This window comes from Cnephaeus nilssonii (genome assembly GCF_951640355.1).
Source record: "Cnephaeus nilssonii genome assembly, chromosome: 22".
NCBI classification, from domain to species: domain Eukaryota; kingdom Metazoa; phylum Chordata; class Mammalia; order Chiroptera; family Vespertilionidae; genus Cnephaeus; species Cnephaeus nilssonii.
In genome coordinates, this window is record NC_137093.1 from 25428848 (window position 1) to 25450263 (window position 21416).

Genomic DNA, 21416 nt, shown 5'->3' on the forward strand with positions numbered 1-21416 from the left:
AGTTAATTTTTTATTTACTCTTTACCTTTAGTCTTTAAGATGGTCTCCCGATTTCAGGAATACCGGTTTTCCGTGGGTTAAGCTGTAGCTGAAAGCGATCCCCGATAGGTACCGTCGGGACCCGGATTCTCTCTCTCTGCCTGCAGTTCACATTGGCACCGGGTAGAGCGTTCCTTTTCGTAGCGTAACCCGGAAGGAGAGACCTCCCCACGTTCCGCATTCTTCTTCCCGCTGGCTTCTGTCACTGACTGCCTTTCCCTCCCAAAGCCAAATTGTTAAGCGGTTAGCCAACGGGGAGCTGCAGTGAGGCCTCGGCCAGGGCACAGAGACGTAAAATGGCTGGGCCGGGGAGCCAGCCAGGCCTCGGAGGAGCTGCCCCGGCCCCCACCCCCCACCCCCTCCACCCGCGCTCATCTGGGCACCAGGAGCGGCCTCGGGGCTGCGGGGAGCTGGGCCCTCAGCCACAGGGACCCGGAGCGCTGAAAGCTGGGGAGACCCGGTTCCGAGCCGTGAAAGCCAACCCGTGAAGTCACACGTGTCACCCCGTCAGGCCCGTCTGAGCGTGTTTTTTTTTGCAAACGGCACATGCGGCACTGTTGATATCACAGGGTTATTATGTTTTTGTTTTTCTTCGTTTTATTTTGCTGGTTTAGCCTCAAGCCCAAGGCAGAAGACCTATCTGCATTTGAGCCCGCCAAGTAGGTTGTTCGCAGGTACTCTGTGTTGGTGGCGGCCCTGCCCTCTGTGATACTAACCCGTGCATGAGCTTGCCCGTCTCTGTCCGCAGCCCGCGCCCGCGCCCAGCCCTCCCGGGGCAGGGGGCGCCTGGGCGCCGGCCGCAGCATGCTTTGAGTCCGAGAGCAGGCGGCCACACCCCCCCGTGGGGCCAGCCCCGCCTCTGGGGCTCCCCAAGGCTGCCTCGTTGGGAAGAGCATGTCCATGGGGCTGCAGGACCCGTGGTCCCCTACGTCTTGTGTCCCTGTCGGTCTGGAGAAGGTCACCGCTTCTTGTCCAGTCGGGTCTGTCTGAGTCTTGTGTGTTGGTGGCGTGCCTCTTAGACGATAACCCCAGCATGGAAACCCGGGCTACACGCGGGGGTCTTCATCCGGGTGTCTTCAGGACTGGCGCCCTTTGACCCGAGATCCAGGCCTTTCGCGCCGTGACAGCCCCTGCAGACCCGTGGTCTTCCCTGGTCATGGGACGAGAGGGCGGCCCGCGCCCGCTCCTTTCCCTCCGAGCCTCCCCTCTCCGGGCACGTCCGTGTTTCTTGCCGAGCAAAGCGAATGAGCGGCACCGGGGCCTGATGGGTATAGTCCGTCTCGGGGGACCGTCTGTCTGTCAGCGCTCTAAAGGCCATCCCCGCGTCCGCTCCTCCGCAGCCCCGGGCGGGCGGGTGTGATCGCAGGGAACTCACCCTGGGACGGTGCCGGGGCGGTCGGTGGCTGTTGGGGGAATTCATCTAACGATCGATCGCCGCTTTCCTCCCGCAGCAGCCAAACGCGCCTCGGCGGCGAAGGAGAGAATTCATTAAACAGCGCCCTGCCGCTCCTCACCTAATCCCCCGCGGTACCCAGGGAGGTCACCCCCCTCTGACGGCCACGTGGGCCGTGTCCTTTGGCATCCTCGCCGCGGTTTCTGCCGCGAGAAGAAAATAAGCTCATTGGAAGCTTTCTACCAAAAAATGAGATCTGGCACCCACAGACCCTGTGTGCGGTTGTTATCCAAGCAGGAGAGGGTAGCTGCTCAAGTCCCAGATGGAGCTCATTATAAGATGGATTCGAGCTGTCGGTGGCTCCCAGAACCCCTGGCATAGACCCCGGCTGGTATGTGACGCTTTCATTGAGCGGCCTCCCAGCTCCCTCAGCTCTCAGACCTCATGTTGGCACTGGGACACCCCAACGCCGGGCAGCGCACACGCCGAGCAGGGGTGACCGGCACTGGAACGGGCAAGGCCAGGTGGCTCATCGGCTCAAGTGACCCCCTGGCACCCGGAGGACCCCGGAAGGGTCCAACGTTGGTTTCCTGGACCGTGGCTAGCACAGGGGCAAAGCGTAAAAAAAAAAAAAAAAAAAATCCCTTTCAGCCTGTGCTGTCAGAAATCCCCGACATCTGCCCGCGCTGTTCCACCGTGATAACAATTTCCTCTCTCCTCGCTCTGTAACGATCCGGAGCGTTTAACGTCTTCCAGGGGCCTGCGTCTGACGGTCCGTTCTCGCTGAGCTATTATTGTAGACAAATGAGGTTTGATTTGTAGTCAGATTTGTACTGCGGCTAGGGCATACAGAAGGCTTTTTTTTTTTTTTAATGTCTTAATGTGAACTTGTTTTCAAAGCAGGCTGCCAGCCCGTCAAGAATTCTGATGAGTCCAGGGTTCACGCATGCATAGACTCGGCTTTTAATTTAATATGTTTTATTGATTTTTTTTACAGAGAGGAAGGGAGAGGGATAGAGAGTTAGAAACATCGATGAGAGAGAAACATCGATCCGCTGCCTCCCGCACACCCCCCGCTGGGGATGTGCCTGCAACCAAGGTTCATGCCCTTGACCGGGAATCGAACCCGGGACCCTTCAGTCCGCAGGCCGACGCTCTCTATCCACTGAGCCAAACCGGTTAGGGCTAGACTTGGCTTTTAATACAACTGGAGTTATCCCAGCCTCACCGGTTCAGTAGTGCTAGCTTTTTGGCTGCGTGTGAAATCGGATGTACGTTCCATGTTTTAGACTCCGGTGGTCCCTGGGGCCAGGACAGACGGCCAGGCAGCTGCCTGTGCACGGGAGGAGGGGGGCGGGGAGGGGGGGCTCCAGGTGGTGCCCGCCGCAGGCTGGGCCGCAGGGAGCCGAGCCTGGGAGAAACGCCTTCGGCTTTGGACGTGGGGGTGCCTGGAAGGTCCGGGGCGGAACCGGAGAGTTCCCACTGCCCCGAAATGCCGTCCTTCTCGGTTCGCACCGGCCTGCACTGGTTTCTGTTGCGTTTTTTAATGTTTTTTGACCGTAGATTTCCCCCAGGAAGGAACGGCGCTGCCTGCCGTGGCCCAGGCGCCTTCCTCCTCTTCGCTCTCACCCAGGGGTCTCAGTGTGGGTCCTGACTCAGGGGTCCCCTCGGGGGCTGGATAACACACACTCATTCCCAGGGTTTCCCCCGGGGTTACCCGGGTGACCCTGCTCCCTCGGGAATGCTGAGGGGCAGTCAGGTGTGGCTCACCGAGGCGACCACAGCTCTGCCCCTTGCTTTCTCTGTAATTCCTACCTTCCCTTAAGGCTCAGCGTCCTCGCCTATAGACAGTAAATAAAATGGCCCGGCCGGTGTGGCTCAGTGGTTAAGCCATTGACCTCTGAACCAGGAGGTCATGGTTTGATTCCCAGTCAGGGTACATGCCTGGGTTGTGGGCTTGGTCCCCGGGGGTGGGGGTGGGGTGGAGGGAGGGGGACGTGCAGGAGGCAGCCAATCAATAATTCTCATCATTGATGTTTCTCTCTCTCTCTCTCTCTCTCTCTCTCTCTCCCTCTCCTTCCTCTCTTAAAAAAAAAGGGGGTTGGATTTAAAATTAAGAAAAAAGAAAAAAAAAGAGTAAGTCAGGTGGCCCCTACCTAGGATTATTGCTGGGGTTAAATGAGGTCACGCACAGGAAGCACTTCGTTCAGCGAGGGCTTAAACATACGTGAAGAAACAGATCTGCTCACGTCCACCAATCGTGTTCCTTTCCATGTGTTTGGGGTCAAAACCTTTCAAAAGCCAGAATGCGCTTCGCCGGCCGCCCTCCGTGTTGGGTTTGCAAGGCTGTGCTTTTCCCCTCCCGCCCACTCCCTGCGTCTCCGTTCGGTCCCCGGTTGGTAATCAGTGCAGCTGGTTTGGCATTCGCACCGGAAGCAGGGGCCCCGGGGATCAGGCTCAGGCCGCCCTTGGGTTGGGAACCTCGATGCGTTGGTTGGGGGGCGCGGTTGATAGAGCGACACGAATGTCTGGCACCCGAGTCTTTGGGGTGAGGCTGGGGTGAGGGGGACACGGGTGTCCAGGGCTTGAGCTTCTTGCCTTCAGAGCCCCCGTGCTGAGGAGGGGGGCGGTGGCCAGCGTGACAGCCGAGCAGCGCACCGTGGGGGTGAAGGGTGAAGGCGCAGCCCCGGAGCGCGCACACTTCGGGGTCCCTGCTTCCGTCCCCTCGCGGGGGACCCGTCTCACGCCCCCCAGTGGTTGTGCCCGCGGTCTCCGAGGGAGCACAGTATTTCAAAGGGAATGGACAGATGAGAGATCACGGCCGGGGGGGGGGGGGGGGCGGGGGGGGATGTAGCGCTTAGAAAGCCCGTTTTATTGGTCAGTGGTTTGCGCCACGCAGGTCCCGCTGTGGAGGCTCTGGCCTCTCCTGGATCGGGAAGACAGAGAAGTCTCCGACGTCCTCTTCAGTTTGCACGGACTTCCCTTGGAGAGGCAGAGCTGGTGGAGTGGGGGAGGACACTTAGCACGCACGCCCGGGGAGGTGATAAATCACAGGGCGACCCCCGCAATTACAGCTAGCGGCCCGCGCCTCCCCGGTGACCGCTGGTCCGCCACGGCCAGCCGCCTCGGAGAGGGCCGCCCAGCAGCTCCTCGGCACCGCGTGCCCCGCTAATGTGTCGGCGGCCCCTGACCCCAGCGCTGGGCGCCAGGGGCTCTGCCTGCTGGGGAACCGGGGCTTTGTCTCCTGGCGCATCCTCCGCCTTCCCTTTGTTGAAGGAGCGCTGCAGAGGGGGAGGGGGAGGAGGAGAGAGGGGAATGGGGCCGGATCTCCTTCCCAGGAGCAGGCCCCTGCCTCTTCCCCCCGCACCCCCCCCCCGCCCCTTCCCCCACAGGCACCCGTCTCCTAAACTCTAAGGGACCCAGAGGCAGCCATGGGAGCAGTTCGTCCCAGACAAACGCCCTTTTCTCTGACTTCATAGTGAGCCAGAGCAGCCCAACCCGGGCTCATTTATGAAAGATGAGACAGAGGGCCGGAAACCAGGACTGCAGGCTTTATTAGAGGAGAAGGACCCTGCCGGGCTGCCTCCCAAAGGAAGAGAGCCCATGTGCAGGGGTGGAGGCGCCTTTTGAGGGGAGGAATGGGAAGGGATGGGGCCTAGGGCACTCGGCACGCGCCGATTGGTGGTTTCATATAAGGCACATGATTAGGCACTTAGGTACTTAGGAATCCGGGGCTTAGGGTATTTGGCAGGTGCTGATGGGGGGTTCAGTGTACAGTCCATATAAGGTGCCTGGTTAGGTGCTCAGGAATGTCCAGGCCGCAGGTGCAGTTCACGTCATACTCCGTCCGTCAGTTGGGGGGAGGGAGGATGTATCAATTTCCCCAGCCCTTTCTTGTCTCATGGTCCCCAAATTAAAAAGGAAAGAAAGAGAAAAAGGGGAATGGAGTGGGGTAGGGAGCAAGGGGCACGAGGCCCCGGTGTGGACAGAGAACACGCAGTGAGCGTGCAGCGGGCGGCCCGGCCTCCTGGCTCTGCGGGAGGCGCGGGCTGGTCTCGGGCGCAGGCTGGTCTCAGGGGCGCGGGCTGGTCTCAGGGGCGCGGGCTGGTCTCAGGGGTGCGTACCTCCCCCGGGCCTCCTGGCTCCTCCCTGGAGGCCACTCGGGCCTCACGGTCACACAGACCAGGTGCCTCTTCGCGGCTGAGGGCTGGCGGTCTCCTTGCCTGTTTCTGGCGGCGCTCCAGCTAGAAGGTCCTCCCAGCCTCTTTTCCGAAAGACCCCGGCTCAGTCCGTTTCGGGTCGGGAGACTTTAGCTTCGGGGGACCCTGAGTAGCCCGGAAAGCCCGCCTGGCCCTCCCGGGAGCTCTTACAGCCGATTAGTGCACGCGGACATCCTCGGGCCTCCTGCGATGCAGTGAAACATCCCACGGGGCCCCTCGGCACCGGAGATGCGTCTCAGTGCGGGCTCTCCTCCTGATTTGTTACTGCGGCCGGGGGAGGGCGGGGACGGGAGGCAAACTCATTCTGCGGGGGCTCGGGGTTCTGTGCTCACGATGCTCGCCCTGATGTTCCTTTCCGATATTGGCCATTTGGGAAAGACATCCGCACGCCGCCACCTTTTTCCCAAGGTCCTCGCTCAGCGTGCTCAGCGTGCTCGCAGCTGTCAGCCACCTCCCGCCGCCCAGGGAGGGGGGAGTCAGGCCCCGGGCGTCCGTTTTCCAGGTGGGAGGATGGAGAAGCAGCAAAGGGTCCCGCCCGCATCCCAGGGCGGGCACCGGTTTCCAGGACTCTTCCTGCCCCTCTGCGGTCCCTACAGGGTTCATCCGCAAAAGGGCCTTCTCCCTGGCAGCCTCCTCTCTCTCTCTCTCTCTCTCTCTCTCTCTCTCTCTCTCTCTCTCTCTCTGTCTCTCTCTCTCTCTCACACACACACACACACACACACACACACACACACACACACACACACACAGATAAAGTGGCTGATACCTGATACCGAATTGGATGTGTTCATTGGAATGGCCTAGGCCCGTGGTCGGCAAACCGCGGCTCGCGAGCCACATGCGGCTCTTTGGCCCCTTGAGCGTGGCTCTTCCACAAAATACCACGGCCTGGGAGAGTCTGTTGTGAAGAAGTGGCGTTAGAAGAAGTTTACGTTTAAAAAGATCTGGCTCTCCAAAGACATTTCCATCATTGTCCTGTTGATATTGGCTCTGCGGACCAAGAGTTTGCCAACCACGGGCCCAGGCCTTCCCTGCCGCCTCTGTTTAGGGCTCGGTGTGTGTGGTGCTCTCCCCGCGCTCATCCCCAGATGGCATTTGGGTGCAAGCTGTCACTGGCGAGCCGGCCGAGCAGCTCCATCCGGCCCGTTTGCAGCAGCAGCTACCCGCCTTCACTGGCCCTGCCGCATCCTTCGGCTCGGCTCCGGTTTGGAAAGTGGGAGGGGGGGTAGGGGGGGTGTCACGCCCCAGATCAAAGGTGCCGCTGGGCCTCCTTTCCGCCCCAGGGCCAGCTCTCACCCCGGGGATCTGTGCTTCTTTTTGTCTCCCCACCCACCCGCCCTGCCCCTCCCTCCTCCGTTTCCAGGCACATGGAGTGAGTGGCGGAGAGAGGAAGTATCGCAGGGTTTTCAGGGCTCACGTTTCCGTTTCACAGCGTTTTTATGGGTCACACAGAGCCCCAGCGCCTGGAGCGGCTCGGTTAGTGTCTCAAATGGGTTCAGCCTTGTGGGTCTCATGGTTTCACGTGAATTCGACAGGCCCCTCCCCCCTTCTTCTCTCTTCCCCGGGGACGAGGGGATTGAGGCGAGGCCCCCGGGGACTAGACTAGTTGGAGGAATCCTGATGAGTTTTGTTCTCCTGGCTTAATAGTGGAGCTTTCTCTCTCTCTCCCTCTCTCTCTCTCTCTCTCTCTCTCTCTCTCTCTCTCTCTCTCTCTCTGTCTCTCTCATCACTGATAACCCAAATGGCTCTGTGTCCTGCCCTGCCCACCCCCCACGCCACCCCCACCCCTTTTGCTGAAAGAACCACTTGATCACAATGCGGCCTGTGAATCCGCTCTCCCCGTGTGCTGTGCTGATGAAAGTGTATAATTCATTCCTAATCAAGCAGCCTTGCTGCTGCTGCAGGCTCCGTGCCCGAATCCATTTAGCTCCCTCCCGTCACTCTGGGAGGCGGTTCCCCCTAAAGGGCTTGGAGAGGAGAGCTGGGGGTAACGTGTTGGCAGTGCCCCCTGCCTCCTCCCCCCGCCCCCGCCCCCTCCTCCGTGCTGTGTCCTCCCAGCAGGGGGCACTCTAGGGACTGATGCTGCAGGAGCCTCTGCAGCTGCGGGGAGAGGGGGAGCTGGGCGGGACAGGTGGGCCTGCAGCTGGTCACAGGCGCCCTCCAGGCTTCTCTCTCCAGACCCTGGGCCCATTTCTCAGGAGTGGCCGGTGCCGGGCCCTCGTGTCCCGGGGGGGCTGCCTGAAACCCCCAGGGAGCAGGAGCAGGTGCGTCTGCGCAGGAATGCGTGCCTGTGTCAAGAACCTGCTGGGTACCAGGCCCCCCTTCGGGTTCAGAGGAGCCACCCTCCTCCTCCTCCTCCTCCTCCTCCGCCTCCTCCTCCTTCTCCTTCCTCTTTTTTTTTTTTTTTTTTTGGTTAATCCTCACCTGAGGACATTTTTCCATTGATTTTCAGAGAGAGTGGAAGGGAGAGGGAGAGACAGAGAAACATCGATGTGAGAGAGACACATTGATGAGTCGCCTCCTGCACGGCACCCCGACCCAGGCCAGGGAACCTGCAACCCAGGTACGTGCCCTTGGTCAGAATCGAACCCGGGACCCTTCCACCCGCAGGCCCGACGCTCCATCCGCTGAGCCACACCGGCCAGGGCCCGGCCTCCTTCTTTTTAAGGGAGACAGGTGTGTCCCCCGAAGGTGGACTTGCTCAGAGTCAGGGGACGTGACCGTGTGGTCTCACCACGCACAGTCCGGGTGAGTGTGAGGAGGTCCAGCCCGCCGCGGCTCCCTGCCCTCCCTCTCACAGCCCAGGGGGCCGCCGCCGCCCGCGGGCCGTCTGGTGGGGACATGAGCGGGAGGCGCGGTGACTCTGGGTGCCGGACAGGAAGGAAGGGCCCCGCCCGGCGGGTGGATGGAGCCCCCGTCAGGTACCACCACGCCACGCCGCTCAGCAGCGGAGACGGGAGGAGAAGTTTGCCTCCTCGGAAGGGAATTGGATTAGTGACAGACTTGAGCAGCCGGCTCAGTCAGGAGAGAACTTAATTCCTCCTGCGTTACGCACGCGGCCTCTTTGATCAGACGTGGAGAGACGGCTGGCAGGGGCGCGGGCAGCCGGTGTCTGTGAGCGGACTGCGGGTTCCCTCCGTCGCGGTGGGGAGCTGGCAAGGGCGCTGTGGCCGGAGGCTTCACGCGGGCCCGTGGGGTTTATCGCTCCCCGCGGAGCCGGGCGTGACAAGGGCGTGCGTGGACAGCGCGTGGCAGATGGGGTCACTCACTTGTCCTCGGGAGGACTCAAGCCCCGGCGTGGCTCCGTGGCTGAGCGTCGACCTCTGAACCAGGAGGTCACACTTCGGTTCCCGGTCAGGGCACGTGCCCGGGTTGAGGGCTCCATCCCCAGTGTGGGGGGCGTGCAGGAGGCAGCCGGTCCGTGATTCTCTCTCGTCCTTGATGTTCCTCTCTCTCTCTCCCCCTCTCCCTTCCTCTCTGAAATCAATACAAATATATATATTTTAAAATCTAGACCCAACACGGATGTGGGCTCGTACTCCTTACAGCGTGAGGGGTGGCGGGCAGAGCGGAACGCCTGTCAGCCAGTTCCCGTGAGTGTGAAGAAGGCCGCAGGGCCCTGGCCGGTGTGGCTCAGTGGATAGAGCGTCGGCCTGTGGACTGAAGGGTCCCAGGTTCGATTCCGGCCAAGGGCACATGCCCAGGTTGCAGGCTTGATCCCCAGTAGGGAGCGTGCAGGAGTCAGCTGATCAATGATTCTCTCTGATCATTGATGTTGTTATCTCTCTCTCCCTTTCCCTTCCTCTCTGAAAAAAAAAAAAAAAAAACCCGCAGGGAGCGTTTCCTTTATGAAGAGCTGGCTGCGTGCCATTCCCTCCGAGCCTCTCCCTTCTCTCTCACGAAGGCCTCCTGCCCGTAGCTGTCCGGTACATGTGACACTCAGCGAGCTTTCTAGAAAGAGCAGGGGGTGATGGATCCCACGGGTGAGGGGAGCGTGCCCAGGGGAGGCGGGGGGCTGAGCTGGCAGACGCTGTCCGCTGTGCCCAAGGCGGGGTCACTCGGCAAACCTCCCTGCCCTGGGGCCTCCGCGTCCCCACCTGGAGAAGAGCCGCCCCAGGCGCCGCCCTGCTGGCCCTCCTCACCGCCTGCCTGCCTCCCTCCCCTGCTCTCCCGTGTGAGACGCGGGGCGGCCGGCTGGCCCAGGAGGAAGGCATGTTCGTGTCCAAGATAAAGGATGCCGCCGCCGAGGGGGAAGCAGACACCGGCCGCGGCGGCGACGGGAACGGTTCCAGCGGCAGCGGGCGGCTGGCGCAGTCACTTCCTCCGACAACAGGATTCCTGATGGAATCGTGCGGTCAGGGCGAGCGACGGGGGCCGTGGCCGGCAGCCAGGTCCGCCGTGGGCAGAGGCAGGCGGCTCCCAGGACCCGCGGCGCTTGCCTACGTCTGCGTGGCCAGAGGACTTGACTTCGCTCCCTGCCTTCCTTGGGTCTCAGAGAGGAAGGGAGGGGGAGAGAGATAGAAACATCAATGATTAGAGAGAATCATTGACCATCTGCCTCCTGCATGCCCCTCCCCACTGGGGAGGGAGCCCACAACCCAGGCATGTGCCCTGACCGGGAATCGAACTGTGACCTCCTGGTTCATAGGTTGACGCTCAACCACTGAGCCACGCCAGCCGGGCTCGGGTAACAACTTCTGCTCCTGCAAGATAAGAGGGGAGGCTGAGCCACTGCCGTGCAGTGTGGGGTGGGGACTGGCATCTGCGCGCCGCCCCCCCGCCCCGAAGAGGGCTTCGCATCCCAACGAACACATGCAAGTAACTGGCATCTGGTGCCGCCAGAGCTGCCAAAACCCTCCCCTGGCACCTCGTGGGGACAGCCAGCGCACAGCTTGGGTAGAGGATCCAGGAATTCTTGGAGCCAGCCCTGTACACATGGGCAGGAGGCCTGCGGAGGCCCCCATAGCCCAGGCTCCCTGCCTGGGGAAGCGGCCAGGCCTCTTGGGGGCACCCACTTGCCCTGCCCCAGAGGCCACGAGGGCCAGCGCAGCCCTGCCTTCCCCGGCACCTTCTCCTGCCCTGCACTCTGCCCGGCTCCCCGCTGGAAGGAGAGGAGCCAGAGCTGGGGGGAGGGGAGGGGGACCGTGACGCTGCTGTTAGTAATAACAGCTGTTGAGCTCTGCTGTGTGCCAGCCACGGTGCTGGGCGCTTCCCAGCAATTCCCAGCTACTCCACACGTCTCCCAGCTACTCCGCACGCCACCTGGTGAGGGGCGGCCACCACCTCTGCTTCGTGGTTGGGAGCTGAGGCCAGAGCGAGTAACCTGCCCCGGACCACCCAGCTGGCCCTCGGCCCAGACGGCTCTGGGTCAGGCAGGCGGCCTGGATGTGGCTGTGGGAAGGGCTGGGGGGAGGGCCCTGACCCCTGCAGGCCCCCCGTCCCCTGAGGAGCCAGCCTGGGGTCGGTCTTCTCCAGGCGAGTGGGGTAACCTGAGCAGAGACTTTGGGTTTTACACCTTTTTTTTTTTTTTTAACTGGAATTCCCTTTACTTTTTTTAAATTGTATTTTTATTGATTTCAGAGAGGAAGAGAGAGAGAAATCCATGATGAGAGAGCATCATGGATCAGCTGCCTCCTGCACACCCCACACTGGGCATCCAGCCTGCAAACCGGGCCTGTGTCCCGACCGGGAATCGAACCTTGACCTCCTGGTTTCACAGGTCGACGCTCCACCCCTGAGCCACGCCGGCCGGGCTGGTTGCTCAGCTTTTGACTTAAACTCTCTCCCGAGAGGATCTCTGTCCCCCTGGTTCTCCTTCCTCTTCTTTCCCGGTCCCCATCCTCGTTCCCTTCGCCACGGAGCTCCTCGCTGCTGGCCCTTCCGGGTTGCATTCAGGGAGCGGCTAACGGGGGTTCTGTTTCGGCAAAGGACTGAGCGCTTGCTCTCTCCGTGCCCGTCGGAGCCGGGCTCTCCACGGCGCTTCGGAAGCTGGTTCCGCGGCGGGAAAGGGCTGGGATGGCTCCGAGGCCTCCCGTTCAGCTTGTTAGTCGGGAACGTCAAGGCCAGACGATCTGGCAGGAGTGAAAGCCAGCTTCCAGGCTGTCTCCTGTCGGGCACAGGGCTGCGCCTGTCTTTGATGGCGAAGCGATTGATTTGGCGCCTCCCCTCCCCACCCCCCCCACCCCCACCCCCGTGCCTTTGAGGAGCCACGGATGGTTCTCGGATGGTTCTGAGGACTTTCTGGATTCAGAGGCTCCCAGGGGTCGAGGGAATGGGCCAGACTACCCTGCCCCCGAGGTGTAACTCCAGCGGAGAGAGGCTCGGAGAGGGCCAGGGTGTCCACGGAGTCCGCACAGCGCGTGGCAGCCAGGCCTCCTCAGCCCCACGTCCCTCTCCCCCTTCCCCACGCGCCTCGCCTTTCCTTGTCACGGCGGCCTGCGCCTCACTCACTCGGCAGCCGGTGGGGGCTCCTCCTGGGAGCCGAGCACGAACGTGACGGAAGTGGTTTGGGGGCAGGTGGAGGCGGACGGCAGGCGCTCCGGGCCCGCCCGCCCTGAGCGCGCTCCTCCGTGAAGTCCCGGGGCTGGGTGTGGAGCCCACGGTCTTAGCAGGGCACGGGGCCTGATGCTCCTGTTTGGGGGAGATCCAGGGACGTGGCCCACAGCCACAGAGTCAGGAAGTCGGGGTTCAGCAGCGCAGGGCGGAGCACAGGGCCCCCCCCTTCCGCCCCCGTGTGCTCTGTTTTCTCTCTTCTCGGCCCAAACCAGCCCCGCCCGGAAAGCCCACCTCCCGGCGGTGCGTGGACCCCCCTCTGCTGCCGGGTCTGGGCGAGCCTGCTCCGGGGCCCTGGGAGCCGGGAGCCGGAGCGGGAGGGACAAGCTCTTGCTCCTCGGGCCTGAGGCTGTCCCCTCGCCCCAGCGGGTCCCCCAGGACGTGAGGACTGAGCCCCCAGCCCCGGGGAGGCGAGCATCCCAGGCTGGCACCACGGCAGACGGCACCCCGCAGGGGCCGGAGAGACTCGTAGACAGGGACGCACGAATCTGTCCAAATGTCCGGGGACCCCCCCCCCCCTCCGGAAAGGCGACGCGGCCGACATGTTCCCGCTGGCATGCTCCCGCCCACCCGCCCTCCCCCCTGGCATGTCCTCCTGTGTCACCTCCTCGTTCGCGTTCTGGGGGCCGATCCGGAGCCGTGTCTGGGATTGGCCGCCCGCTCCTTGAACGTCCGTTTGAACCACCTTCCCGTCCCCTCCGAGCCCCCTCGGAGGCCCGCCCACCGGGCAGCCGGCTCCCCGCGAGGCCCGGAAGCCGCGTCCCCCTCTCAGCGTCTCCTCTGCTTCCTTGCAGCTCACCCTGCAGAGCGCCAAGTCCCGAGTGGCCTTCTTCGAAGAGCTCTAGCGGGGGACCCGCCGCCCCAGGATCTACTGCCGCCGCCGCCGCTGCTGCTCCTGGCTCCGGGGATGGCCCGCCGCCCGGGCTGGGACCCCCGTGGGAGCGCGAACTCCCCCCGCCGCCGAGGGGAGCGCCCACCCTCTCGTGTGCAATGGCCTTGAACTGTGAGCCTGCGGGGGCTCCTCCCACGGGCCTCCGGTTCTCCTGACCTAAGTCTTTGAATGTCTTTCCTCGTCTCAGTGTGTGTGATCCCCAACGTCCTGCATCAGAGGCTCCTGAGTGGGGGTGCTCACTGCCCAGTGCTGACCCCGGCCCTGGCTGGGAAGTGGGTGAAGGGCGTGAAGTGCACAGGCCCCCCCCCCCCCCCCCCCCCCGGTTTCCAGAACACTCCTTTCCTCCCCTGCGGAGGAGCTGGCCTGCCCCGAGCTTGCCCACAGCCCAGGACGAGCCAAGAGACGGGTCCTCGGCCCCGGCCCCGCGAGGCAGCGCTCTGGCTGCCAGGGGGTGGGGGCGGGCGCGGCCGCCGTGACGGGGGAAGACTCGGCAGAAGCTGTGATGACGGGCGGCTGCCGTCAGTGGGGCTGGGAGGCCGGAACACGGTGTAGGAACCTGCACATCACACGACACCCGCTGCCTCCTCCTGCCTCCCCAAACCAGCGTCCGAGGGGCAGGCGGGGGCCACGGGTCCTTTTCACCCGCTTCGGCCTCAGCCCCTCCTGCTGGCTGGGCCGGGGGTGGGGGTGGCTCCCTGGTCACGCTCTGGTCGGCACCTGGTAGCCCCGCCGTGACTGGGGGTCCCCAGGAGGCTCTGGGGCCCCCCACACACTGCTCAGTGGCCCAGACTCTGAGCTCCGCTGGCCCCCGCCTGCCAGCAGGCCCCTCCCAACCACCGTTGTACCTGGGCCCTTTATTTTCTGTGCCCTCGTGGGCCATACGGGGTCCCTTTGTGCCCCTGCCAGGGCGAGCCGGCGCCTGACCACCCACACATGCTGGTAACGGGGTATAGACCACCCCGGGGCCCACCCTGGCTCCCTGGTTTGGGGCCACTTTTGTGCCCTTTCTCTTCTCCATCACTTGGTGCTGCTGCTGCTGCTGCGACCCACGGGGCCGGTCGGACCCTCCCAGAGGGGCTGTTGAGCAGAGCAGGCGACCAGCCTTAACCAGGGCACAGGCGTCTGGGAGAGGCCGGGAGAGGCCCAGAGACGGCCCGCGGGCGCGGTGGTCTCCGGCACTCCTGTGTCATCTGAGACACCAGGCAGCCCACCGAGCCTGTTCCCCACAGTCAGCCCGACCCCACAGTGCCCCCGGCTGGCTGCCACCTTCTCAGCCCCCTGCCCCCAGGAAACCAGCCCCGTGCGTCACCCGCCCTCAGGACACACCGGGTGGGACTCGGAGTGGATGGCCGTGTCGCACGTCTAATGGAAGGTCTGGCTCTTGCGTGAGGCTCTGTCTCCTTCAGCTCAGCCCCCGTCCCTGCGTTCCCAGGAGTCCCTGCCCTCCTCACCTGTAAACCAACCCTCCACGAAGGTGGCGTGGGCACAGAGCAGGGCGGTGGTCCATAAAGACGTCATCAGGCTTTTGTTATGATCGTTACAAGCTCTGTGGCCACCGGGGAGCCGGGCTGGTGTCTGAGCTGTGGCAGGAGCCCCCTGGGGCGCGGGGAGCAGGCTCGGCCAGGAGCACCCGGGCTGTCCTCGGGGGTGGGCTGGTGGGCACCTCCACAGATGGCCGGGCCGAGGGCATGGCGGCCCTCGGAGAGGCCTGGAGCCCCCGTGGAAGGAGCGGGGCTTGGTTTTCAGAAACGTGCGCCCGTGTTCTTTCTGAGTGCCCACGGTTAGGGCTGGGCGCTCCCCCAGGAAGGAAGCCCCGACTCCCACGGAGAGCGGGGCCCCGGCCTGGTGATCGCATCGCTGGCACAGCTGAGGGGTCCTGGGCACACGCACCCTCCGCGCAGCCCACCCGGTGCGCCCTGAGGCCTCCCCCCGCCACAGCCACGCTCTGACCCGTGGCATCGACTCCATGATTCTCGGCCCCGCCAGGCCCCGCTGGACAACACCCGTGGCATCACGTAGCACTCCTTAAGCGGCTGTGCTTTGTGATCTGGGGTGCAGGCCTCTCTCTCTCTCTCTCTCTCTTCCAAATCGAAACAGCAAGTCCAGAGGCTGACGACCATGGAGGGTTTCCAGGGGAGCCCCGTCCCTTTTCAAAGACGTCAGACCCCACGTCTGCCTGTGGGGCCTGAGCTTCGCCTCCTTGTCAGGGCCAGACCCCGGAAGGCTCTTTTCTGTTTTGGGAGCCGGTTGTAATTTAAATGATTGTTTTAATAAAAAGTCTAAGCTGCCGCACGTTTGTCCCGGTCTTCCTCCGTTCGCTTGCTGCTCAGGCCCAGGGAGGTGGCAAGACCATTGGGCTCGGGGACGCCTCTTGGGCTTTTGTTTGTCTGTTTAATATATTTTTATTGATTTCAGAGAGGAAGGGAGAGGGAGAGAGAGATAGAAACATCAGGGATGAGAGAGAATCTTGGATCGGCTGCCTCCCGCACGCCCCACCCTGGGGATGGAGCCCGAAACCCAGGCAGGTGCCCTGACCGGGAATGGAACCGTGACCTCCTGGTTCCTAGGCTGACGCCCAACCGCGGAGCCGCGCCTGCCGGGCGCCTCTTGGGTTTTGAAGAAGCGGGGCCACTGCCCTCCCTGCCTGCCCAGGGCTTCAGCTCAGCCCCCGTCTCTGTGGTAAAGGGACCGCCTTCCCTGGGCTGACGGCAGCGCCTTCACCTGGGAGCCCCCCCCCCCCCCCCCAGTGGGGCACTCAGAGACCAGGAAGGGCTGTGGCACATTCTCCGTCTCCTCCTCAGACAGCCCAGGCGGCGAGGGAGGCTACCCCGGCTCCTGCCCCCTCCCGGGGCTCCCTGGCAGCCTGTCCTTGCTGCATTATGGCAGGAGCTTCGGCCTCAATCCCAGCTGGGGGGGGGGGGGGGGGGGGACGGGTGCGGAGGGGCAGGAGCCGGGAGCTGGCTTCTAGGGAGGCAGCTGGGCCAGGCATCAGCAGCCCGGCCATCAGCACGCGCACACGAGGCCCCGCGCTGACTCAGAGGAACCCCACCGCGTCCTCTCCCGCTTTCCACTCGACGCCCATTTCTCCCTGGGATGCTCGCCCCAGAATAGCTCCTGGCAGGCTGCCCAGGAGCCTAGGAAATCAAGGCATCTCCTTAATTCCGCAGCCCGAGCCTCCTGGAGCCCAGCGGGCCAGTCCGCTGAGCCGCACGCCTGCTCTGTGCCACCCCTTCCCTGCAGGGCCAGGCGCTCGGCTTCCCGCCGCCTCCGGGCGCTCCCTGTCTGGGAAGAGGGTTGTCCGTGACGCCCGCGGGCACCTCCGGGACAGTGTCCGGGTCACGCAAAGAGCAGGTGCAAAAAACACTCCGATTCCTGTGACAAAAGGGGCGAGGAGAGGCGGCCGCGTTGCCGTTATTTACAAGTGATAAAAGCAGCGTGCACGGGGACACAGGAAGTCCGTCCTTCGCACCCAGCCGCGGGGAGGGCCGAGGAACCCACACGGCTGAGGGGCTCGGGGCCTTCCTGACGTGGGACTCCGAGAGACCTGGGTTCAAGGCCCGGCTCAGCCACTTGCCGGCCGGTGATCCCAGGCAAGTTACCTAAGCTTTGGGCCCAGCAGTGTCTTCCTCTAACAGGGGTTATCAGCCCTGGCCGGTGTGGCTCCGTGGATAGAGCGTCGGCCTGGGGACTGAAGGGTCCCGGGTCCGATTCCGGTCAAGGGCACAATGCCTGGGTTGCAGGCTCCATCCCCAGTAGGGGGCGTGCAGGAGGCAGCCGATCCATGATTCTCTCTCTCTTGTCATTGATGTTTTTTTTTTCTCTCTCTCCCTCTCCCTTCCTCTCTGAAATCAATTAAAAAAAAAAAAATTGGAAATAAGAGGGGTTTTCTAGGGTGTTGTGGGGATGAATAATGCCGGGTCTGAGGAGGGTGGCTCTTTTTCGGGGAGCTTCCTTGAGCTGGGGGGGGGGCGGGGTAGGATGTGCAGGGGAAAGCAGAGAACAGAGCAGAGGTGACCCAGAGGAAGCCCTGGCTCAGAGGGACCCAGCCCACCTGTGGCCCCCACACGGGCCCCATCCCGCCACCTGGGCCCGGAGCCTAATGAGCCTGCCCCGGGCCTGTTTGTCCTGCCGTGTTTGCCCAGTGCCAGCTGCAGAGCCCGGGAGATGATGGATCACCCCGGCGGGGGCTGCCCGGGAAGGAGGCTCTGGTTTGTCACATTAGCACTCGCCGCGGCTCCGGTCGATAATGGACTGGAGGCTCCGGGCGGACGAGGGGCCGGGGGGGGGGGGGGGCCGCCCTGGACACTGTCCCTGGAGCCCCTCCCAGAGCACCTGGGCTGTCAGAGCCCGGCGGCAGGCACCGGGGAGGCACCGGCGACCTAATTTTCTCCTCGCCACCATCAGGGAGACGTCCCCGCGGAGCCCTGCCCATTTCCAATATAAATAATGTAATTCCCCGGCCTGCCTGCCGGGAGGAGGGTCCAGCCTTTGATCTGCAGGAATTAAGTCCGTAAACAAACGTGGAGAAAGAAGGCTGCAGGGTGGGTGCGGGCGGCTCCTGGAGGCTCCCGCTGTGCCATTGGCCCTGAGAGAGAGGAGTCAAACTCCAGTGGGACCGCCTCCCCGCCCGCGCCCCCCCTCCATCTCCCTGAAGTCTCCCTGTATCCCTAGCGGAGGGCCTGAGACATCCTGGGGCCCCCAGCACGCACCTGCCCCCCCCCGCCCCCCCGTCCCCGACAACAGCGGCCCAGGTTGCATCTGCACGATTGTCAGTGAAGATGATTCTGGGACCGGCTGCTCAGAAGGGCCCTGGGCTGGAGACGGGCTCCCCCACCCCCACGGGAGGGAGAGGTCCGGGGTCTGGCAGAGCCCCCCCCAACCCCCATGCGTTCTGGTCCCTCCAGCTCTCCGCCTCCAGCTGTGCGGCCTTGAGTAAGTCCCTTCACTCTCGGGGCCTCCGCGTCCTCCGCTCTGAAGGGCCAGGTCCTCGAACGGCATGTCTCCACAGGAATTCCTCAGGCTGGCCTCCCGGGCGCCGTCTAACCGGTGTCACCGCCCAGGGAGCCGAAAGGGGACAGGCTGGCCCGGTGTCCCCCCCGGGGCGGCCACAGGCACGCGCTGGCCCAGCACCAGGCGCCCCGCCCGGACCGCCAGCCTCACACTGGCCCCACTCACCCCTGGCACACGCTGGGGAGCGGCGATGGCCGCGCCAGCCCCGAGTTAATGGGGAGGGCGGTGGGCATTGCCACTCTGGGCCTCCCGCTGCCTCCTCCCCGGAAGGCAGAGGGTGGGGTGCCGTGCCCCGCACCATCGGCTGGGCCTGCGGGGGGCAGTAACTGAGCCCTAAGACCCAGGGGGACCTCCCTGGGCGGCCCACGCCCGACCCCTCCCCGGCCCTGCCCTCCCAGCCACCGCTCTGAGGCGGAATCTATTAAGTCCTTCTTATTAGCCGGCGGAGGGGGGCGGCCCTCTCATCCGAACGGGAGTGAATTTGCATTAACACCTGGGGAGTTCTGTTTGCCTGGAGAAGGCACATTGCTATTCTGAGCGGCACGCTGCGGATGCGTTGCAGTATCCTCGTCTTTTATTAATACGGCTGCTCTCTCCTCCTCCTCTTTCCCGGGGAACGGGGCCGGGGGGGGGGGCCGGGGGGGAGCAGCTGGGGATGCCAGGGCTCCCCGCCCCGCGAAGGAAGGTCCCAGACCTGCCGAGAAGGGGGAGCAGGGGGCAGCTTCCAGGTGGGGGAGCAATTCCCGCCCCCCCCCCACGAGGCTGGCTTGTGCGCTGCCCCCCAACTCCACCCCAGCCAAACTCAGGGCCCCCACGAGTCGAGCTCTGCTCAGGCCAGTCGGTGTCTGGCGCCTGGTGGAGAGAAGAGAACCAGGAAGGCAGCCGTGGGGGGCGTGGCCCCCTGAGGAGCCCCTGAGGCAGGGAAGGGCCCGGGAGATGCAGGTCGCTCAGAGATGCTCCCGCGGGACTGGCGGGCCCCGAAGTCGCCATGCGGAAGTCACAGCGTGGCAGGTGGGCCTGGCTCAGGGGCTGCTCCACGTCTGTCCCGAGAGCACGGCCCCGGACCCTCCGGCACCAGGACTGTCTTCGGCCGCCTCGCGTCCCGTGGGGCTAGTAGCTCATCCGTGCAACTTGGGGCGATCGCACCCGGGAAATGTCGATCTGGGGCGGGTGTGGGTGGGGCAGATCTTGGTTTTCAGGTCTCAGATCCGGAGACCCGGGTTCTAGAAGGAGAGGAAGCGAGGGCAGGAGGAGACCATGAGCAGTGCCCCGGCCCCCGGCCCTCCACCCACTTGCCCGCTAGCCTTTCTGGGGGCCCGGCTCCTCCCCTGAGTCCAGGCCTGGATTGGACATGACCCACCCCACCCTCCCTCCGGCCTCCACGGCTCAGGAGCTGAGGGGGGCTGAGAGCCCAGATGAGCAGTGGAACCTCCCCCTCCCTGAACCCCCCACCTCCTGGTCATCCCAGGACATAGGAGGGGGGATGTAAGGCAGACAGCAGAGGCCAGGCCCCATCTCCTGGGGGTGGGGAGCCAGGCAGAGAGAGAGGGAGCAGGGGAGGGGGCTTGGCCTCTCCACCCTCACATTCCTCTCCCCCATGACGGACGCAGTTCCCGCCGGCCGCAGGGTCACGACGGGGTGAATGGGACCGCGGATGCCAGGTTCTGAGCCAGCCCCGCTGGGGGTTACACAGCGTTCACTGGGAGCGCGTGCAGAGGCGGCGGCTCTGGGAGGCAGGGGCGGTCATGGCACGGAGCGGCTCTCCGTGGCTCTCCCTCCCACCCCTGCACCCCGGGCAGCTGGGCTCCTCTCCGGACCACCCTGAGCTCCCCCCCACCCAGCCCCCAGCCCGCCGGCATGAAGAGAGGGGCAGGATGGAGCCACGGGGGGATGCTCCGGGCACTGGGGTTCGGGCCCTTGTGGGCTGACAGCAGGAGAGGGGCCGGGGCAGCCCCCTGGGACTTGAGGGGGGTCTAGATCGAGGGGCTGGAGGCTGGGGCATCAGCATCCCACGGGCAGCCGGGCCCTCCGGCAGCAGGCCCAGGACTGGGTCCGCGCCAGGTGCCACGGCTGCTCTCGGTGACCTTCACCAGCCGGGAGGTGGCCACCCAGACGTGAGATCAGCGCCAGCCCGCGGCTAGCCCACTTCATCAGAGCCGCTCCGCTCTGCCGCGGAGGTCGTAGGTCGTAGGTCGTAGGTCGGCAGGCCCAGCCCAGCCCCGCGGCCTGGCTCAGGAGGGCAGGCCCCACCCCTCACCCCTGCACTGACCCTGTCTGCTGGGGTCAGGGCCACAGCATCCCCTGAGCAGCTGCCCTGGCCAGGCCCCGAGGAGAATGAAAACACTAGCGACAGGGATGCATGTTGGCCTGGGCACGCCTGGTCTGCCTCGCCATCCTCAGCCGCGCTGCCCACGGGACACGCCAGCCCCATCCTGGCGGCGGCTCCCACTTCGGTCGCGCCCAGGTGGCATCGTGAGGGGCCAGGAGAGCCCTGGCGGCCACCACCCCTCCCCCGTGAGGCGGGAGGAGAGGCTCGGAGAGGCCAAGTGACATCTCGGAACTGGAACCCCCTCCTTCCCTGCCCCCTAGGCCCATTCTGCCCCCCGGGCTTCCGGGGAGACTCCCCCCGCAATCCCAGCTCAGAGCAGGCGGGACGGAGCCCTCCCGCACGTCACCGGGGTGGCCACGGGCCTCTGAGGGGGCTCGGCACCACAGGTGTGGGGGAGCCCGTCCAGGGGCAGAGCCAGATTCTGGGAGAGGAGGTTCCGGGGGACGAATAGGTGATGCAGGGGTTGGGCTTGGTGCGTTTGGGGTGCATATGCTCATTCATTTGCGTGCCGCCCACTTGGCAGTTCCTCACTGAACGTATCGCTAGTGGGGCCGTGGGACCTGGAGGAGGAGAAAGAGCAAAAGTCCTGGGGGCGGGTCTGGGCCTCACCTCTTCCCGGCCGGGGGTCCCCAAGCAAGTCACTGCTCTAGCTCCAGGGTTCGAAGTGGAAAATGGGGTCACTGGTGTCTGCCTTGGATGAGTGAGTGAGACAGTACACTTCCCGTGCCCAGCACTGTGCCTGGCACCGAGCACCCCACAGTCACCAGGGAGCGTCGTCCCCCCCCCACCACCCCCCCACACACACACACAGCAATGACTGCCCGTCATGGTCTCATCGATGGAAACTCAGTCCCGGGCCACCTGTCACTTGCAGCGTGCCTGGGGCGAGCAGGTGGCCGGAACCTTCTGCCTGACCCCCCCCCCCCCCCGTGCCCAGCACAGCGCCTGGCACAGGGCAGGGGCTCAGCACGGACTTGCTGA

The 21416-nt window shown here is 64.3% G+C and overlaps 1 protein-coding gene across 4 annotated transcripts in view; it reads left to right on the plus strand.

The window, feature by feature from the left end:
• NF2 (NF2, moesin-ezrin-radixin like (MERLIN) tumor suppressor) overlaps positions 1-15384 on the plus strand; it is a 73816-nt gene extending 58432 nt beyond the window's left edge. For 2 of the 4 annotated variants that reach the window (XM_079762441.1, XM_079762443.1), the window contains 2 exons: positions 654-698; positions 12999-15384. In XM_079762441.1, the coding sequence (XP_079618567.1) occupies positions 654-689 (36 nt within the window). In that variant the 3' untranslated portion in view covers positions 690-698; positions 12999-15384. The remainder of the gene's footprint in view (positions 1-653; positions 699-12998) is intronic. The other 2 variants (XM_079762440.1, XM_079762442.1) reach the window with 1 other exon arrangement.
• Positions 15385-21416: the final 6032 nt, after the last annotated feature.